Source organism: Tamandua tetradactyla, chromosome 3 (assembly GCF_023851605.1).
Source record: "Tamandua tetradactyla isolate mTamTet1 chromosome 3, mTamTet1.pri, whole genome shotgun sequence".
Taxonomy (NCBI): domain Eukaryota; kingdom Metazoa; phylum Chordata; class Mammalia; order Pilosa; family Myrmecophagidae; genus Tamandua; species Tamandua tetradactyla.
In genome coordinates, this window is record NC_135329.1 from 96,834,097 (window position 1) to 96,853,712 (window position 19,616).

The following is a 19,616-nucleotide window of genomic DNA, read 5'->3' on the forward strand; positions in this document are numbered from 1 at the left end:
TATAACCAGATATTTAGAGATAGAAACGAAGCTGAACAGGTTGGGGTTAAAGTAATTCAGAACATAGGGGTAAGGAAGACAGTGTCTATATTTTAGAACCACACACATACACTTTGAGACCAATGGAAGAAAGGTTTATTTGGTCTGGAACTGAACTTTTCTGTAGTGCGTAATCTAATTCAACCTGTCTGTATAGCTCAAAGAACAACTGAAATACTGAGAGCACAGAATAAGAAAGAGGTTCGTTAATCCTGTATAGATGATCGTAATGCCTGGAAACATCCTAAAGTATATTAAGCAGATAATCAAAAAGTATTGGCAAAGTCCCCTGAGGGAGGGGAGAAAGGATATGGAACTATTAAGCTTAACCATCAGGGAATCCTCTGATACTGTGTCAAACTTTAGGGACACCCAAATCAACGCCATACTCTCGATCATGAAGCTTACAATTGTAAAGCTTACGTAGGTAGCGGAGAAGCTTAGACTACCTGTAGGCATGCCTAAGAGTTACTTCTGGAGGACCTCTGTTGTTGCTCGGATGTGGCCTCAGTAGCTCTGAGCCCAACTCTACAAGTGAAATCATTGCCCTCCTTACGTGAGACATGATATCCAGGGGTGAAAGTCTCCCTGGCGTCATGGGAGATGACTCCCAGGAATGAATCCTGACCTGGCACCGTGGGATCAACAATTCCATCCTGACCAAAGTGGGGGAAAGAAGTGTAAGTAATAAAATATCAGAGGCTGAGAGAGTTCAAAAAGAGTTGAGCAGTTACTCTGGAGGTTGCTCTTATGCAAGCTTCAGTTAGCCCTTGCCACTTATCATAACCTGCCAACCACCAACCAGGACCATTCCAGCCAATCCTAAAGAACACCTAGGGCGATATATAAGAGTCCACAAGGGTTCCATGCACTAGGGTAACTTTCCAGAAACCTACAACCTCCGGATGGGTCCCTGGTCCAGATAGGTCCTGAAATCTAACCTAGCCTCTCCAGAATACCAGATAGTTCCATCTCCCTACCCCATATTAGTGACATACTCTTCCAATATGAGAAATTTAGACTTGTGATAGCCTAAATACCCTTAAAGAGAGGGATGGAAAGATCAAAGGTGATGGTGGAGTTAATACAGAGAAGATAAGATTTAACAAATGAATATGAATGCTGAATCATAAAATTGATATCTCTTGTAGTCTCCAGTATTTTAGAGCAGCTAGAAGTAAAAAACCTAAAATTGTGGAATTGTAACCCATGTCAAACTCTGAAATATGTTGTACAACTAATTGTGATGCTGTGCGTTGAAATTTATAGCTTTTTTGTATATATGTTATTTTTCACAAAAAAAGGAAAAAAGTCTATTGTGATCATAAAAAAATATGAATATTTTGGAGCAGCTAGAAGGAACAATATGAGAGGATTATATGGTAGCCCATGACAAACTCTGGGAACTACTTATTGAAGAGTGCTTTGAAAGCTATTGTTTTTTTATTTCTTTGCTTTGTATATATGTTATACTATACAATAAAAAAGTTTTTAAAAAATGTGCAGTAAAGAAAATAAAGACAGAAACAAAATCAAACTCCCACCCAGCAATATTGAATGAGGTTTAAAGAACATGGCTTTTGTGGGGTACAAAATAGCTTCAAACCAGCACATTCCCCAACGAACCTACTCAGTGCTCAAAAGTAGTTATTACTATGATGACTGCAAAATGGTGATTGGATAATTATTTATCATTCTACACTGATTAGTTGGTATTCTACAAAAATAACTTTTTCTTATGTATTCGTATATGGATTTATGGACTCTTTCAGTGTTTTAGCAATGACTTTTTTTTTTTTTAACATGGGCAGGCACCGGGAATCGAACCCGGGTCCTTGGGCATGGCAGGCAAGCATTCTTGCCTGCTGAGCCACTGTGGCCCACCCCTTAGCAATGATTTTTAAAATTCAATTTGATGCCCACATTTTCTCAAGTTTGGCTAATAGGAATGCTGTCAAACTGTACACTGTACCACTGAAAAGTCCCCTCACTTTTTGAGTACTTTCTAGCTTTTTGTCACAAGATGTTGCAGACTCATAATAGTTTCAGAATTGCTAAACCCCATACCTTTATCAAAACAGATCTAACTAAAGTTACAGATTTCTTCACAGTCCTTTTTCTTCTTAATGCTAATGGTTAATACTTAAAGTACTGTGCTTAGAATTTATTTGGATCAGTTCCTTTTTCTTTTTCCTATGTGGTTGTGTTACAAATAGAGGTGGTAGTTTCTCTGCACAGTTCAATCAGATGACCAATTCCGATGACACTGAAATTTCAAACAGAGAGTTTATTGGCATGTTCAAAGCAGGAGAGCTGATGGCCTATGGGCCCAAAAATCTGTTTCCCCTAGTCTAAAGAGCTCAAGGTACTTACGGATTTTAACAAGGGGAGAGATGAAGTAATTACAATTTCAATAGCAAGCGTAAGCAGAAAGGGAGAGAGACTGTTAACTCAATGGCAGGTATAGGCAGAAGCAATTTACACATGTAAAGGAGTGAAACTGTTGCAACCGGTTAGTTAATGGTTGGTTTTGAGCTGATTCAAGATCAGCCATTAATTCCAGGGCATTTGCCCATACAAGTTTCTAAAGTAAAAAAAAAGGGATAAAGGAAGTACCAGTTTTTACAGTCACAAAGGCATAAGATAAAAGCTTTTACAATCATTGTCAGAGATCAGAACAGTGGATCACAGTTCAGAGATTTCAGATATTTTCTCTGTGTCTACTCTAATATACCAGAAAGAAAAAAGAATATATAATAATTCAGTAGTCATAATCATTCATTAAATCCTAACTCCTCAGTTATAGTTATGTTATTCATTTGGTGATAAATGCATTTTTATTTCTCTAAATATTGCCAAATTCCCCATCATTGGGAATTCTACAGCACTATATGAGAGTTCTTCTTCTTTTATCACCTCGCAAATAAAGTATTGGAAACTTTGGGATTTTTCCCAATCTCAAAAACAAGAAATGGCATCACAGTGTAGTTTTTTCATTCAGTTTTACTGTACACTTGATGTGCAATAAATTGCATTTATTTAAAGTGTTTGATGATTTTTGACACAATACTCCTGTGAAACCATCACCAAAATCAAAATTAAATATGGGTATGCTCAGTACAGTTTAAATCTCTCATTATGAATACGGCTGAACATATTTTTGTCTAAAAGCCATTTGCATTTTTTCCGTGATTGTCTGTTCTTAACAGGAACCCATTTTTTCCTTCAGGGCCATTGGCCTTTTTCTTTTCTATTTTTAAAAAGCTCCACGTGTACTCTATCTTAGGGATATCAATCCTATGTCTGTGATATAGTTTGCAAATATATTTTCTGTTTGTCATATGCTTTTTTACTTTGCTTTTGCTTTTAGGCAGCCAAAAAATTTTTATTTTTATATAAGCAAACTTATCAACATTTTCTTTCTTTTTTTTTTTTTTCTGGCTTTTAACAGAAGGTTTTTCCCTAGTGCCACAGTTTAGAGAATTATACCCGTGTTTGCTTCAAGCCCTTGTATGATTTCATTTTCTTACATTTGAATCTCAGATCTAGTTAGAATTATCTTGGTATTGTTCCTGGATAAAGGCCATGGATTCTTAGCTGGACATGCTCAATAACCAATTCCTGAGACACCTGGGATTCAAAGAGAAAGAGTTTAGTACTAGGCGCATAGTAGGAGAGCAGGTAACCTTTAGCCCAAATCCTGTCTCCGAGTTTAGAGGGTTTCAGGTTTTTATGAATTTTAACAAGGGAAGGTAAGGGCATTACAATTTCATACAGCAAGTTCTAAGCAGAAAGGAAACAGTGTTGTCATTATCATTTCATTAGGAGACCGAACTTGGAAAGAAGGGGAGGTAGAGCTTTCATTTTAGTACTAATGGTGTCAGCCAAAAGGAAGGGGGAAAAGTTATCTTTTAATAACAGAGTCTAGCCCATATGATTTATAAATGTAAGGGGCTGAAACTAGTCAATGGCTGACTTCAAGTTCTTCATTAGTGTTAGGGTATTAGCCCTACAAAAAAAAAAAAAAAATGACCAGATAAAGGGAGTAACAGCTCTTACAGTCACAAAGGCACAAGAAAAGAGCTTTTATAATAATTTCAGATAGCAGGGCAGCTGAATTATAGTTTAAGGATTTCAGGTATTTCCCTCTTTCTACTCCAGTATACCAGAGAGCAAAAAAGAATCAATAATCAAAATCATCCCTTAAATTTTAATATCTCGGTTACAGTATAGAGTAATGAGTCTAATTTTTTTCCAGATGGCTTTCCAATTATGTCAACATGACTTATTTAAAAATTTATCTTCTCCTGTGAGAGTATTTGGTAGACCTTCCTTCTACTGTTATGTACCCCCAGAAAAGCCTTTTTCTTCTAGGCCTGATTCAATATTGTAGGGTGGGAACTTTTGATTTGGTTGTTTCCATAGTTATGTGACATGCCCACTTTTGGGTGTGACCTTTTGATTAGACGGAGTTGTGACTTTGCCATTCACGGTGGTTCTTGATTATTTTATTGGAGTCCTTAAAAGGTGACACAGGGAAACATTTAGGAGCAAGCTTAGATGCAGACGTTTGGAAATGCAGAAACCCCAGGAGACCCAGGAGCTGAGAGAGCCGATAGAAGCTAGACAGGAACGAGAACGCAGCAGATTCACCATGTGACTTCCACTGAGATGCTAAGCTAAGAGATGAAACCCAGATTTTTGCCCCAGGGCAGCTAAATCAGGACCTATAGAGACCTGAAGAGAAGGCCACTGGATTCAGAAGCTAAAGGTGATGGAATTGGGAACAAGGACCAGCAGATGACAGCCATGTGGCAGACATTGACCTTTCCTCAGAGTTAAGTTATCTTTATCTGAATGCCTTAGTTTAAACATTTTCAAGGACTATAAACTTGTAACTTAATAAAAACCCTTTATAAAAGATAATCCACTTCTGGTATATTAAATTCCAGCAGCTTTAGCAAACTAAAATATGTCAGAAAACTAAATACTGTTAAGATGTCGGTTCTTCCCAAAGTGATTTGTAGCTCAAGGTGATCTCAATCAAAATTCCATCAGTCTTCTGTGCAGAAATGGAAAAGCCAGTCTTCAAACTCATGTTGGCGAGGAGTCTTGAATTACCATAGCCATCTTGAAAGCAAAAAACAAAATTGGAGGGCGGGCCGCGGTGGCTCAGCGGGCAAAGTGCTTGCCTGCTATGCCGGAGGACCTCGGTTCGATTCCCGGCCCCAGCCCATGTAACGAAAACGGAGAAACAAAATACAATAAAAACAAGAAAATGTTTAAAAAAAAAAAAAAAAAAAAAAAAAAAAAAAAAAAAAAAAAACAAAATTGGAGGATTCATATTTCCTGATTTTAAAACTTATTGCAAAGCTATAATAATCAAACCATTGTCTGTATTACAGCAGTATTACAGCAGGCATTTATAGACCAATGGAATAGAATTGAGAATTTAATAATAAATCCTCGTATCTGTGAACAGTTGATTTTTAAAAAATTTTTATTAATAAAACCAACATACAATATGAACATTCTTTTTTTTCATCATATAGTTGTATGTTCATCATCATGATCATTTCTTGGAACATTTGCATCAATTCAGAAAAAGAAATAAAAGAAAACAGGAAAAAATTTATACATATCATACCCCTTACCCCTCCCTTTCTTTGATTACTAGTGTCATGGTTAGGGACAGGTGTCAACTTGGCCAAGTTATGGTACCTGTTCATCTGATTGGGCAAGCGCTGGCCTGTCTGTTGCAATGAGGACATTTCATAGGATTAGGTCATGATCACGTCAGCTACATCCACAGCTGATTCCATTTGTAATCAGCCAAAGGGGAGTGTCTTCTGCAATTAGTGATGCTAAATCCAATCATGGGAAGCCTTTTAAGGAGGACTCAGAGGAGACAGGTAGCATTCCTGCTTTGGCTGGTGAGCCTCTCCTGTGGAGTTCGTCCAGGCCATCCATTGGAGTCATCGGCTTCGCAGCCTGCCCTGTGGATTTTGGACTCTGCGTTCCTACGGTCACGTGAGACACTTTCATAAATTTTATATTTGCAAGTGTTCCCTGTTGGTTCTGTTTCTCTAGAGAACCCTAACTAATACAACTAGCATTTCTTTTTTTTTAATTAATTTATCTTTTATTTATGATACATAACCACATACAAACACAAACATTCTTATCATATGATCATTCTGTTCTTGTTAAATAATAACTCACACTATCATCACGTAGTTGTATATTCATCATACAAATATAAAAATATAAATTTTGTACCAAATATTTTTTGGTTTTTAGTCTCACACATAAGTTAAAGTTTTAAAATATTAATTACCATCTATTTTCAACATCCTGCATTATTGACATTCCTTTGTTCTTCCTTTGTACACTTAGTTACTATCATTATACACTCTAGGCATTCCTAGATTATACTATCTCAGTCTTTATCATGTATCTTTCCTTCTGATTTCATTGAACAATTGATTTTTGACATGGTTTCTAAGTCCACTAAATGGGGAAGGAACAGTCTCTTCAACAGCTGTTTCTGGGAAAAATGGATACCCACATGCAAAAGAATGAAAGTAGACTCCTAACTTACACTATACAGAAATTAACTCAAATGGCTCAAAGACCTAATTGTAAGAATTAAAACTATGAAACTCCTAGAAAAAAAAACAGGGAGATGAGCCAGTTTGAAAATATTGTGAACCCCAGAAAAGCCATGTTTTAAACCCAATCCGGTTCTTTGGAGGCAGCCTTTTTTCTTAATCCTGATTCAGCACTGAAGTGTGGACCTTTTGATTAGATTATCTCCACAAACTGTGGCGTGCCTAATTGTGGTTGTCACCTTTGGATTAGGTGGAGATGTGACTTCACCCATTCCAGATAGGTCTTTTTTTTTTAAATATTTTTATTGAGAAATCTTCAAACACATACATTTCATACATGGTGTACAACCAGTGGCTCCAAATGTCATCACACAGTTGTGTATTCATCACCATGATCATTTTTTAGAACACCTGCATCACTCCAGGAAAAGAAATAAAAAAAAAACCTCGTACATACCATACACCTTGCCCCTCCCTCACATTGACCACGAGTGTTTCCATCTACCCAATTTATTTTACCCTTTGTCCCCCCATTTATTTATTTTTATTATTTTTTATTAATTAACGGAAAAAAGAAATTAACCCAACCCTATTTATTTTTTAATCCATGTTTTTTTTAACTCATCTGTCCATACCCTGGATAAGAGGAGCATCAGATACAAGGTTTTCACAATCACACAGCCACATTGTAAAAGTTATGTCATCATACAGTCGTCTTCTAGAATCAAGGCTACTGGAACATAGCTGAACAGTTTCATGTACTTCCCTCTAGCCACTCCAATACACCATAAACTAAAAAAGGGATGTCTATATAATGCATAAGAATAACCTCCAGGATAACTTCTTGACTCTGAAATCTCTTAGCCACTGAAACTTTATTTTGTCTCATTTCTCTCTTCCTCCTTTTGGACAAGAAGGCTTTTCTCAATCCTTTGATGCTGGGGCCCTGCTTATCCTGGGATTACTGTCCCATGTTGCCAGGGAGATTCACACCCTTGGGAATCATGTCCCATGTAGGAGAAAGGGCAATGAGTTCACTAGGTGGGTCTTGATTAATTTACTGGAATCCTTTAAAGGAGGAAACGTTTTGGAGAAACGACAGAGCCAACAAAATCCAGAGCTGACACAGATGCTAACACTTGAAGAACAGAGATACAGATGTTTGGAGATGCTTGGGGCCCAGCAGATGTCACCATGAGATGTTAAGCAAACCAGAATCTGGAGAGAGCCATGGGAAACCAAGTGATGAAAGCCAGCCCTGGAGAAGCAAAGTAAGGAACCGCATAGAAACAGAGGCTGAAAGCAACAGAGTCCAGTAACATAGGACCAGCAGATGCCAGCCACGTAACTGCTCAGCTGACAGAGGTATTCCTGACTTGTCAGCCTTCTTTGAATTAAGGTATCTTTCCCTGGATGCCTTAGTTGGGACAATTTCATTTCCTTAGAACTGAAAACTTTTATCTTATTAAATTCTCGTTTTAAAAGCTATTTCATTTCTGGCATATCACATCCTGGCAGCTTGCAAACCAAGACAGGAGATATCTTTAGGACCCTGTATTAGGAAATAGTTTCTTAGACTTCACACCAAAAGCACAGGTAACCAAAAGAAAATAGATAAATGGGACTTAATAAAAATCAAAAACCTTTTATGTCAAAGGATATTATAGAGAAATTGAGAAACTCTACAGTATGGGAGAAAATATTTGCAAATTCTCTCATAATGGTTTAATATAGAGGATATACAAAAGTTCCAATAGCACATGAAAATATGTTCAGCATCATTAGCCTATAGAGAAATACAAATCAAAACCACAGTAAGATATCATTGCACACCTTCTAGAATGGATACTGTTTGAAAAATGGAAAGTTAATGCTGCTGTTGCTATGGAAGATAGTTTGGTGGTTCCTCAGAAAGTATAGGATTATCATGTAGTCTTGCAATCCCATTTCTATATATATACCCAAAAGAATTAAGAGCCAGGAACATGGACAGATATTTACATCCTGATACTCATTGTGACATTATTTAAAATTGCCCAAAGGTAGAACCAACCCAAATGTCCATCAACGGGAGAATGGATAAACAAAATGAAGGATTGACATACAATGCTCCATCAGCCCTTAAAAGCCTAGATTTCTGATCCATGGTGTAACTTGGATTGACCTTGAATATATCATGTTGAAAGAAATAAGACACACAAGGACAAATATTGTATAAGCTCACTTGTATGAAATAGACTGTAAATATTGAAAGGCAGAAATTAAAATACAGGTTAATCAAGGGACCAGGGTGGGGGTCACAAATGGGGAAATTAATGCTCAATTGTTACAGAATTTCTGTATGGGCTGATGGAGATGTTTTGGTAATGGATGGTGTAGACAGTAGCACAATGCTGTGAATGTGTTTAACACCACTTTATTGTGTACTTGAAACTGGCTAAAATGACTAGGTCTGTGTTGTATAGTCCATTCCTGTGGATTAGATTGTTTCAGTTGAGATGTGACCTGCCTCATTCAAGATGGGTCTTAATCCCCTTACTGGAGTCCTTTATAAGAGATGAAATTAAGAGAAGCTTATAAAGAAAAGCCCAAGAGAAGCTAAGGGAGGACCCACAGAAGCTCAGAGAGGAAACCACTGCAACCAGAAACTGGAAGCAATGAAACCTGAGAAAGAAGGACCTTCAGACATTTCTACATAGCTTTGTTTTCTGACAGGGGAGCTCAAGCTCCCTGATACTGGTCTTCAAAAAAAGGAATCGTCCTGTTGATACCTTGAATTGGATATTTTTACAGCCTAAGAACTGTACATTCTAAGTAATAAATCTGCGTTGTAAAAGCCAACCCCTTTCCAGTATTTTGCTTTCTGGCAGCTTTAGCAAACCAAAACAAACCCTATTGCAAACTATGGACTGTAGTTTATAATATTACGGTAATAAAGCCTCATCAGTTCTAATAGGTGCTATACAAATGCGAAATGTTAATAATGGGAAAACTGCAGCAAGTTTGTGATCTCTGTATTTTCTACATGAATTTTCTTTAAATTCATAACTGTTCTAATAAAAAATTTTAAAAATTCCTCACTTGAGTATGTTCCCCTGGCTCATTTACATAGTGACCTGAAAGAAATGTTGATTTTGATTGGGCCCCAGAACGAGAAGTATCCACAACAGGTATAGAATGTTGTGCAAACTTTTCTGCCACTGGGCCATATGATCCAGCAGATCTACTGTCAGCAGTGACAGTGGCATATAGAGGTGTTGTTGGAGCCTTTCCCCACCCACCCTCCAACCCCTTTATAGACAAGTCATAGCACATACCCTTAGGATTTTGGGGTGAAGCCCTGCTATCCAAGATCAGGCTTGAGATAACCCTGAAAGTATAAGTTACCTTAGATTTCCCATGACCTTCTCCTGCTACATTACCTTGTGTTTCCGACTCCATCCATGACCTCATGGGGAATTCTTTATGATGATTTGACATAAAAAGAGAACACTTGGGCCTGGTTTACTGACTGTTTTGAACAATATGCAAGTACCCCCAAAAGTGGACTACTATAGCACTGCTGGTGGTCCATGGTCATGCCACAGAGGTGAGAAGTAATGAGCCCCAGAGAGTGGACATTAATTTGGACCTACACCATGGGCTTACCCAGGTACCAGGAAGGAGTCCAGCAGTTCATTTGTGCACACAGGAGGGACTTCTTCAGCAGCACATTCATTCTCTCGACTAATCCAGCCACCACCAGCTGATATGGGAGGTAGAAGACCCAAGTTATACCATTCTCCCATGCCTATTATTGGGTGACTCTGGATGTGAAATGGATGCCCTGGTCAGACTGAATGGCATGGAGGTTGGGGTTCCAGAAGGAGCCAGGATAGAGGCATTGACCCTTTAAATGACACTTTGGGCTGTTGGCCATCAGCAGAGAAAGTTAAGGAGTGGTCCAGTCTAGGTGTTGACCGTGGTGAAGGCATATCTGGTGAGACCTGCTCCTTGTGGGAGTTGTTCAATAAAATCAACCTGTCAGTTGGCATGTGGCTGATTACCTTTCCAGATGTGACTGCAGGAGAAGATGTGGTGTAGGTCTTGCCAGCATAGTGCAAAGTGCTGGGTGTCTTGCACAATGGAATTATATGGGGCAGGGAAGCCTCTTGCCCAAATCCAGGTTGATAGATTCCTAGCTAAGCTGTCCTAAGGTCAGAGATGCCCAGGAGTAGAAAGTTGGACCAGGTGCTACAGTCTCTATTTTAAGGACAGGGGTGTAGGTAAACTCTTTACTTTTTGTTCTATTGAGAGGTCAGTGTGTGTGTGCCAAGAAGTGGTGAATGAAGGCCATGTGGTGCAGATGTTGACAGTGTAAAAGCAAAGGCAGCATCCCATTATGGCTGGCCATGAATAGTCCAGTTTGAGGCTGCCCGCAAGCTGGACCATATAGCTAGGCCATTGGCGATGGCCCAAGAGTTTGTGAAAATGAAGGTTACCATTTCTAGTGCGCTTCATCCCTTTGTTTAGATCACATTTCCATCTAATACATTTCTTTTGCCTCAGGGTCCTTATTTAACAGTTTTCGTGTGGTCTGTTGATCGTGAATCATTTTGTATATCGAATGTCTTTATTTGCCTATTTTCAAAACTGCTTTATTAAGATAAACTTTATATATCATACTCTTTCCCATTTAGAATGTACAACTCAGTATTTTTTATCTATTCTAGAGTTATGAAACCATCATCACAATTTTAGTTTTAGTGTTTTGCTTCCCCCCACCAAGAGGAACTCCGTATCATTCCTCTTCAGCCCCTTCTTCAGCCTCTAACTACCACTAATCTACTTTGCATCTTTATAGATTTGCCTATTCTGGACATTACATATAAATGAAATAATACAATATGTAGTCTTTTGTGATTGACATTTTCCCCATGGCATTGTTTCAAGGGTTGTCCATGTTATAGTATCAAAACTTCATTCCTTTTTATTGCTCGATAATTTTCCACTGTATGGATATACCACATTTTATTTAACTATTCAGCACTTGGGCATTTGGGTTGTTTCCATTTCTCAGCTGTTGTGAACAATGCTACAATAAGCATTCATGTACACGTTTTTCTGTTGATTTATGTTTTCATTCTTCTTCAGTTTCCTTTTTTAAAAAACAACTTTTTATTGTATTATATAACATATATACAAACCAAAGAAAGAAAACAGCAATAGTTTTCAGAGTACTCTTCAACAAGTAGCTGGTATGGTACTCTACCATACCATCATCTCAGATTTTTCCTTATAGCTGCCCCAGAACATAGGAGGCCAGAAGGAATAAATATTTTTTTATCACAACCATTATTTTTTCTTTTTTGTGAAAAATAACATATATACAAAAAAGCAATAAATTTCAAAGCACATTACAACAATTATTTGTAGAACAGATGTCAGAGTTTGGTATGGGTTAAAATTCCACAATTTTAGGTTTTAACTTCTAATTTTATCTGCTTAATATATTTAGGATATATCCAGATATTATATTAAGCTATACAGGATTAAAGGCCCTCATTCTTATTCTGGATTCCTTGTGTTTCAATTGTTCTAATGAGTTATCTAGACAGGCTGAGTTAGATTATGTGCTATAGAAAATTTAGGTTCTGGACAGAATAAACCTTTCTTACTTTGGTTCTCCTTTGGTTTTCAAAGCTTTTTTTTTTTTTTTGCTGGATATAAAATTTAGTTTGATAGTTTTTCTTTCAATACTGTGAAGATGTTGCTGCACTGTTACCTAGCTTGTATGGATTCTGATGAGGAATCTGCTGTCATCATTATCTTTTGTTTCTCTCTCTCTCTCTATGTATAGCTCATGTTGCCTTTAAATTTTCTTTTTTTCACCGATTTAAAGCAATTTGATTATGATGTTCTTTTTGTAGTTTTCTTCATGTTTTTTTGTGCTGTGGGTTTATAGTTTTCATTAAATTTGGAAAAAGTTTAACCATTATTTCTTCAGATATTTGTTCTGTCCCATTCCCAGTCACCATTTTGGGACTCTAGTGTTCCTTACAGTAGACCACTTGAAGTCCTACAGCTTGATAATTCATTTTCTTTTGAATTCTTTTTTTTTTCTATGTTTCATCTTGGGTATTTTCTGTTGCTATGCCTTTGAATTCAATATCTTTTCTTCTGCAATTTCTAAACTGCTTTACCTCTTCAGTATAATTTTGATGTAAGTTATTTTAGTTTTTGTTTCTAGAAATTTGAGTCTTTTTTCTATCTTCTACTTCTCTGTTTTACTTTTTAAATGTATGAAATACAGTTATATTAACTGTTTTAATGCCTTTTCCTACTGTAATTTATGTGTGTAGTTCTAAGTTACTCTAGTTGTTTCATTTTTCTTTTCAGTTGGGATTATCTTTTTCTACCTCTCTGTGTTCCTGGCAGTCTTTGAATAGACCTTGTGAATTTTATCTTGTGTACTGGATGCTTTTGTATTCTTGTAAATCTTCTTGAGCTTTGTTCTAGGCATAGTTATATTACTTGGAAATGTTCATGTCTTGCTTTTATGATATATCAGGCAGGCCAGGAGCAATTCTCAGTCTTGGGTTAATTATTCTGCACAACTTTAGCAAGACCTAACTGAGTCCCCTACCCAAAGCCACATGAGTTGTGTTTTTTCAGTTTGAGTGTAGAAACAGGCACTGATCTTGGCCCAGTGTGAGTGCTCCTGTTCCCTCTAATCCTTTCTGATGATTCTTTCCCCACCTCAAGGAGTTTCTTTATTCACATTAACTGATCAATACTCTGCAGAATACTCTTTTGTGGTTTTTTCCCAATAAAGATTTTAGTATTTTTAATTCTTTTCATGACAACTTTTTGGTCCAAGTAAGTTTTTTATTACCTTCACAGCTTGCTTCTGAATATTGATTTGCTAGATAGCCCAGCCTTAATGGAAACAACCATTGATGACATAACTAGGTCACCTGACCCAACAGAAACATCTCCTGCACCAGATGAAGTTTACATTGCTACCATGCAAACTGGATTAGAGGGACATGAAGTTGAATGTGGAAGTAAGTAAATATTCTATTTTAGATCAATGATACCTTCTTTTTATTTATCTCCCTTTGTAATGAGATATTTAATCAATTCCTCCAAGAATATTTTATGCAATAGTTGAATTTGTTAATTTAATTCAAAATAGTTATGCCCTTGCATCTCCTTGGCTTATGGGTTCATTGAAATATTTAAGATAATTTAGGTCATTTAATATTGTATAAGTTATGAATTCTTAAGCTTACTTTTTACTTTGTTTTTTGAGTAAAATTAAGAAAAGATGTTTCTTTGAAGATTGTCAAGGACACAACATTGAATGAATGTTTGGACATTCCATTATCTCTTAGAAAATATTTTGTTACTAATTAGGATCATTTTTGGCCAGACCTGCAAAAATAAATTATCCAGAAAGAATGCTGATTTCTTAACCTTCTCAGTGGCTTAAAGGGAAAAAAAAATTGCAAGTAGAGCATTTCTAAATATTTGTGAGTTTGGCTTGATCTTAAAACATGAATTATCTGTGAACAGGTGTTTCTTATTGAATCTCAATGTAATGCTGATGGTCATTTTAAAGCAGTTTGCATTCATATGGCTCTTGCCAATTTTGATTGCTATAGGAGGCTGAAATTGAACACCATCTCTTAACAACTCATAGAAAATTGCCATCGAGTATTGCTATTCTCTCTGAGAGTTTAGAATACGGAAATAGTATCCAGTGATTTAGAAATAAGAAATGTTAGTTAAAAGTTACACAGTGCTTTTTGTTAGTAGAATACACTAAAATACTCTTGGAAGTTGGTATTAAAATTTTGTTCTGTTTGTTTCCTAAATGACCACTATAAATATATGGTCAGTTTCCAGTTTTGATGGCTCTGTCCTAATGTAATTCACTCCTGTTAGAAATGCTCACTCACCTGTCACCTGAAAGATGTGAGATATAACAACATATACTATCAGAATTTATGTCCGATCAGAAGCAGTACTAGGCTAATGGAAAGTATTTTCAGGCTTAAAATTTTAAAAATCTCCTTATAGAGATGGCAGTGTTGGTTTCATCTACATTCCATTTTATTTCTTTTATATGAAGTAAAAAAATTGTGAATTCTTTCAGTACTGCAAGAATATTGTACTATTAGTAAACAACATTTACTGAATGCATACTTGTTTAGAAGTTTGTGTAAGATTAGAGAGACATGGTAGAATGAATTGCGGATGCCTAGAAAAGGTCAAATGGGATATGATAACTCTCCAAATATTTGAAATCTGGTTTATCAAGGAATTTATTTTATGGTGTTTTATTGTAGTATCTTAGATTAGCAATTCAAAAATATAGGGAAGCAAATTTTGGGTCAGTGTAGTAGGGAAGGAGTTTTTAACTATTTCTGCCATATTTATCAGAAGTGGACACCTAATTAGATAGTGGGCTTCTCACTACAGAAGATATTCAAGAAGAACCTGAATGCTGTTGAGGTAGTGGCAGAAAAAATTCTTGCTTAGTATGTGGATTTCATTAATATGACTTAAATCGTTCAGATCAATAAACTTAACTTAATCCATAAGAACAATTATAATGTTATATGTTAGCAATTAGCATCTTATCAAATTTGACATCCCATTTATTCTATATTTGTACTACCAAATTCTGATTCACATGAGTAAGTAGTTATAAAAAAACTTGTTGTATAATCTCAGATAGCCCTCAACCAAACAAAAGTGGCAAAAGAAGCTTTATTTCAGCCAAAAAATAATAATAACTGATCAGACCATTTGTAATCTCAACTTCATAATGTTAAAATTTAGAATAAAAAAATTTAGTATCAAATAATTTGCATAATAAAATGAGATAGCAAGTAAGTGGAAGGAGTGGGAAGATTTTGAGGAGATCATTATTGAATTAGTGACTCACAGCTTTGATTGTACATTAAAATTATCTAAGATATTTTTAAAAATTATCAGTGCCAGAGTCCTCCCTCCAGAAATTCTGATATAATTGGTCTAGGCTAAGCCCTGGGAATCAGCATTTCTTAAAAACACCCCATCTGATTCTAATGTACAACCATCAAGAATCCAGTGGTTAATTGACCAGGAAGAAATGATTTTGTAGTTTTGTAGTTTTCCCCTCTCTTCTACTTGATTATGTAGAAAGATGAACATTTGTTAGGTATTCAACAGAGTTTTTGTCAAGTGACAGTGTAAAAATTTAAACTCACATCTAATTAGTCCCTGCGGAAATAAGATTACTGAAGGGTATAGTTATCTAAACAGAAATCATTAAATTTAAATTGTATTTAGTGTATTAGCTTGTCAGTGGTTAGGGGATTGTATTTATAATGTGTTTTTTACTAGATTGAACAAAATCAAGAGAAAATGCTTGTACTTAATCACAAATGATGGTACCAATATATAATATTTTTGAATCAATGAATGAATAAATGTATAGCCTCTATCAATTTAGTTTTTTTAATTTTTATTAATAAAACCAATCAGCGTTCTATATGAACATTCTCTTTTTCATCATGTAGTTGTATATTCATCATCATGATAATTTCTTAGAATATTTGCATCAATTCAGAAAAAGAAATAAAAAGAAAACAGAAAAAAATACTCATATATACAACACCACTTACTCCTCCCTTTCATTGATGACTAGCATTTAATCTACTAAATTTATTTTAACATTTGTTCCTCCTGTTGTTTATTTATTTTTAATCCATATGTTTTACTCATCTGTCCACAAGGTAGATAAAAGAAGCATCAGACACAAGGTTTTCACAATCACACAGTCACTTTGCAAAAGCTTTATCATTATATAATCATCTTCAAGAAACATAGCTACTGGAACACAGCTCTACATTTTCAGGCAGTTCCCTCCAGCCTCTCTGTTACACCTTAACTAAAAAGGTGATATCTGTTGAATGCGTAAGAATAACTTCCAGGATAACCTCTCGACTGTTTGGAATCTCTCAGCCACTGACACTTTATTTTGTCTCATTTCTCTCTTCCCCCTTTCGGTCGAGAAAGTTTTCTCAATCCCTTGGTGCTGAGTCCTGGCTCATTCTAGGATTTCTGTCCCACATTGCCAGGAAGGTCCACACCCCTGGGAATCATGTCCCACATAGAGAGTAGAAGGGCAGTGAGTTTGCTTGTCGTGTTGGCTGAGAGAGAGAGAGGCCACATCTGAGCAACAGAAGTGGTTCTCTTGGGTGTGACTCGTAGGCTTAATTTTAAGTAGGCTTAGCTTATCCTTTGTGGGGTTAAGTTTCATATGAACGTACCCCAAGATTCCCAAGAGAATCTCTTTTGTTGCTCTTTTTAGTTAAGGTGTAACAGAGAGGCTAGAGGGAACTGCCTGAAAATGTAGAGCTATGTTCCAGTAGCCATGTTTCTTGAAGATGATTGTATAATGATACAGCTTTTGCGATGTGACTGTGTGATTGTGAAAACCTGGTGTCTGATACTTCTTTTATCTACCTTGTGAACAGAGGAGTAGATCATATAGAATAAAAATAAATAATAGGGGGAACAAATGTTAAAATAAATTTAGTAGATTAAAATGCTAGTGATCAATGAAAGGAAAGGGTAAGGGGTATGGTATGTATGAATTTTTTTTCTGTTTTCTTTTTATTTCTTTTTCTGAATGGATGCAAATGTTCTAAGAAATCATGATGATGAATATACAATTACGTGATGAAAAAAATGTTCATATTGTATGTTGATTGGTTTTATTAATAAAAATTTTAAAAAAAGAAAAGATTGGGGGCTCAGTGTATTGCTTTGGTTGTCCCTGCTGCTTTTGAGAATATCAAGAATTCCCCATTTGGAAAGTTGAATTTTCCCCTTTTCTCACCATTCCCTGAAGGGGATTTTGCAAATACTTTTTTATTCACTGTTCAAATCACTCTGAGATTTATCAGGGCATCACTCTGGACAAACCAACACAATCTCATGCCCTACTCAAGGTTCCATGTTCTTATGTTATTCAATTAAGCTATCTACGTAAGTTATATTAGGAAATGTACTAGTCAAAATATACATTTTGTACCAATTAAATATTTTTGCTTTAGTCTCACATATAAGTTAAAGTTTTAAAATATTAATTACCATCTATTTTCAACACCCTGCATTATTGACTTTCCTTTGTTCTTCCTTATGTGATACTTTTTAAAACTTGTACATTTAGTCACTATCATTATCAATTTAGTTTTAGGCAGTGTATAGTCAGGGCCAAGGAAAGAAAGCAGCAAAATATAGAGGTTAGACAGGAGCTTAGGTTGTAGTTATGGAAGAAAAGGATCATATCACAGTTATTCTGTGTCCTTTCTCAAGTCTCTTGGCTTTATAAACCTTCATAACCACACATGCTGCAGAGATTCTATATCCAGTTGCTTTTTAGAGGGGTACATATATAGGGTACTATTACTGCTAAGGGTTAACTCTTAAACAGACTAATGGAGAGTATCCTAGATATGGAAAGAAAATGGATTTATTTTGTAGTAATCTGGAGTATTTCCTTTAATTGATGGTAACTGTTGTTTGAAAAAAAAAAAAAAACTTAAGCATATACCCTCACACAGCCTGACAGACTGAGGGACTACTTTACTTTCTTTTTTTCCCCCAGCATTAAAAGATACCTCTGAGAAGCTCAAGCAGCTCGAGATAGAGAACAATCATTTGCCGTCTCCTCGTCCCAACATTGATGTTAATGTCAACAACCAGGTATTCAGATTTCTCCTTTATGTACCTGTTAAGCATCACTGGAGTACCTAGAAATCCTTTATTTCCGAGGTCTTTCTGTTTTCTTTTGCTGGAAAATCTGAGCTCTTATAAACCTACTTTATCCTTTTGCACTATGTTAAAAAAGATGAAACTTTTTGCTGTTTAGGAGGTAAAGGGGAAACTTGGGTGGTGATACTGAAAATTTTGATGTCATCTCATGATTTATTTTTTAACATACAGTCAGAAGTGTTATGGTTGGGTTGTTAAACCTTTTATTTTGATTCAGCCTGTACTTTTTCTAATTCTGTTCGAAAGGTCTTGATTTAGTTTTAGAACCTGCTAAAAGTTTTCTGAAATTAAAGAAGGATTTGTTTGGAAGATTGCCGCTCTGCATTGTTTTTGTTGTTGTTATTTTCAAGACGGCATAGTAGGGAGCTCTAGAATTCAGTTCATCCTTCAGGACAGCTAGTAAATAGCCAGGAACTGTATGCAACAATTGTTTGAGGTGCTCCGGAGACCAGAAGAACACTCTGTGCCATCCAGGGAAGAGCTGAAGGAAAAGATTGATTTAACTGAGGTGAAGAATGTGAACAGATCTCTCCGTGCTGTAGAGGCTGGTCCCCATCCCCCACCTGGCATGACAGACTGCCCAGGTGCCACACCCTGGTTGGAAATAGAAGCCTTCTCTCAAGGAACAGGGGAAGAGGACATGGCCAAGGTTCCAGTTCCAAGCACACCTAAAGTTTCTTCCTGACCAGGACAGAAAGCAACTAGAAGTCTGTTTCAGCCCTTTTTCTGGCAGGGGAAAAAGGGGGGCTAATTGAGAGACAAGTAACTTCTCAGGGCAGCAGGGAACAGTTAGCTGAAGGGTGGCTCTTCTGCAAGAAAAGGTATGCAGGCATGACCCAGTACAGTTTGCTGCTGTTGATTATAGAATTCAAATCCCAGGGTCTGGGATTTGAGCATCAGTTTCAGCCTACTTTGGCCACAAGCAGTTGGTAACCTCTGTCTCAATCACACCTGAGGAAAAGCAGAGTCAATTGACAATTAAAGGTACAAAACCACCTTAGGACAGTAGGGAACAGTTGGCTAAAGAGCACCATCTCTTGGGCACACCAGGAAAGCACAGTTTCAGGGAGTCGTCATAGAGAATATTGGCCTCCTTTCAGGTCTCCCCAGGGCACTTTGGTACTGATCTACACCCCCTTCATGGGTCCCTGG

At 36.5% G+C, this 19,616-nt stretch overlaps 1 protein-coding gene across 3 annotated transcripts in view; it reads left to right on the forward strand.

Moving 5' to 3' along the window:
* Positions 1 to 19,616, forward strand: part of EPB41L5 (erythrocyte membrane protein band 4.1 like 5) — a 235,550-nt gene that overhangs the window by 159,327 nt on the left and 56,607 nt on the right. For all 3 annotated transcript variants that reach the window (XM_077153578.1, XM_077153576.1, XM_077153577.1), the window contains exons 17-18: positions 13,533 to 13,696; positions 18,298 to 18,395. In XM_077153578.1, the coding sequence (XP_077009693.1) occupies positions 13,533 to 13,696; positions 18,298 to 18,395 (262 nt within the window). The remainder of the gene's footprint in view (positions 1 to 13,532; positions 13,697 to 18,297; positions 18,396 to 19,616) is intronic.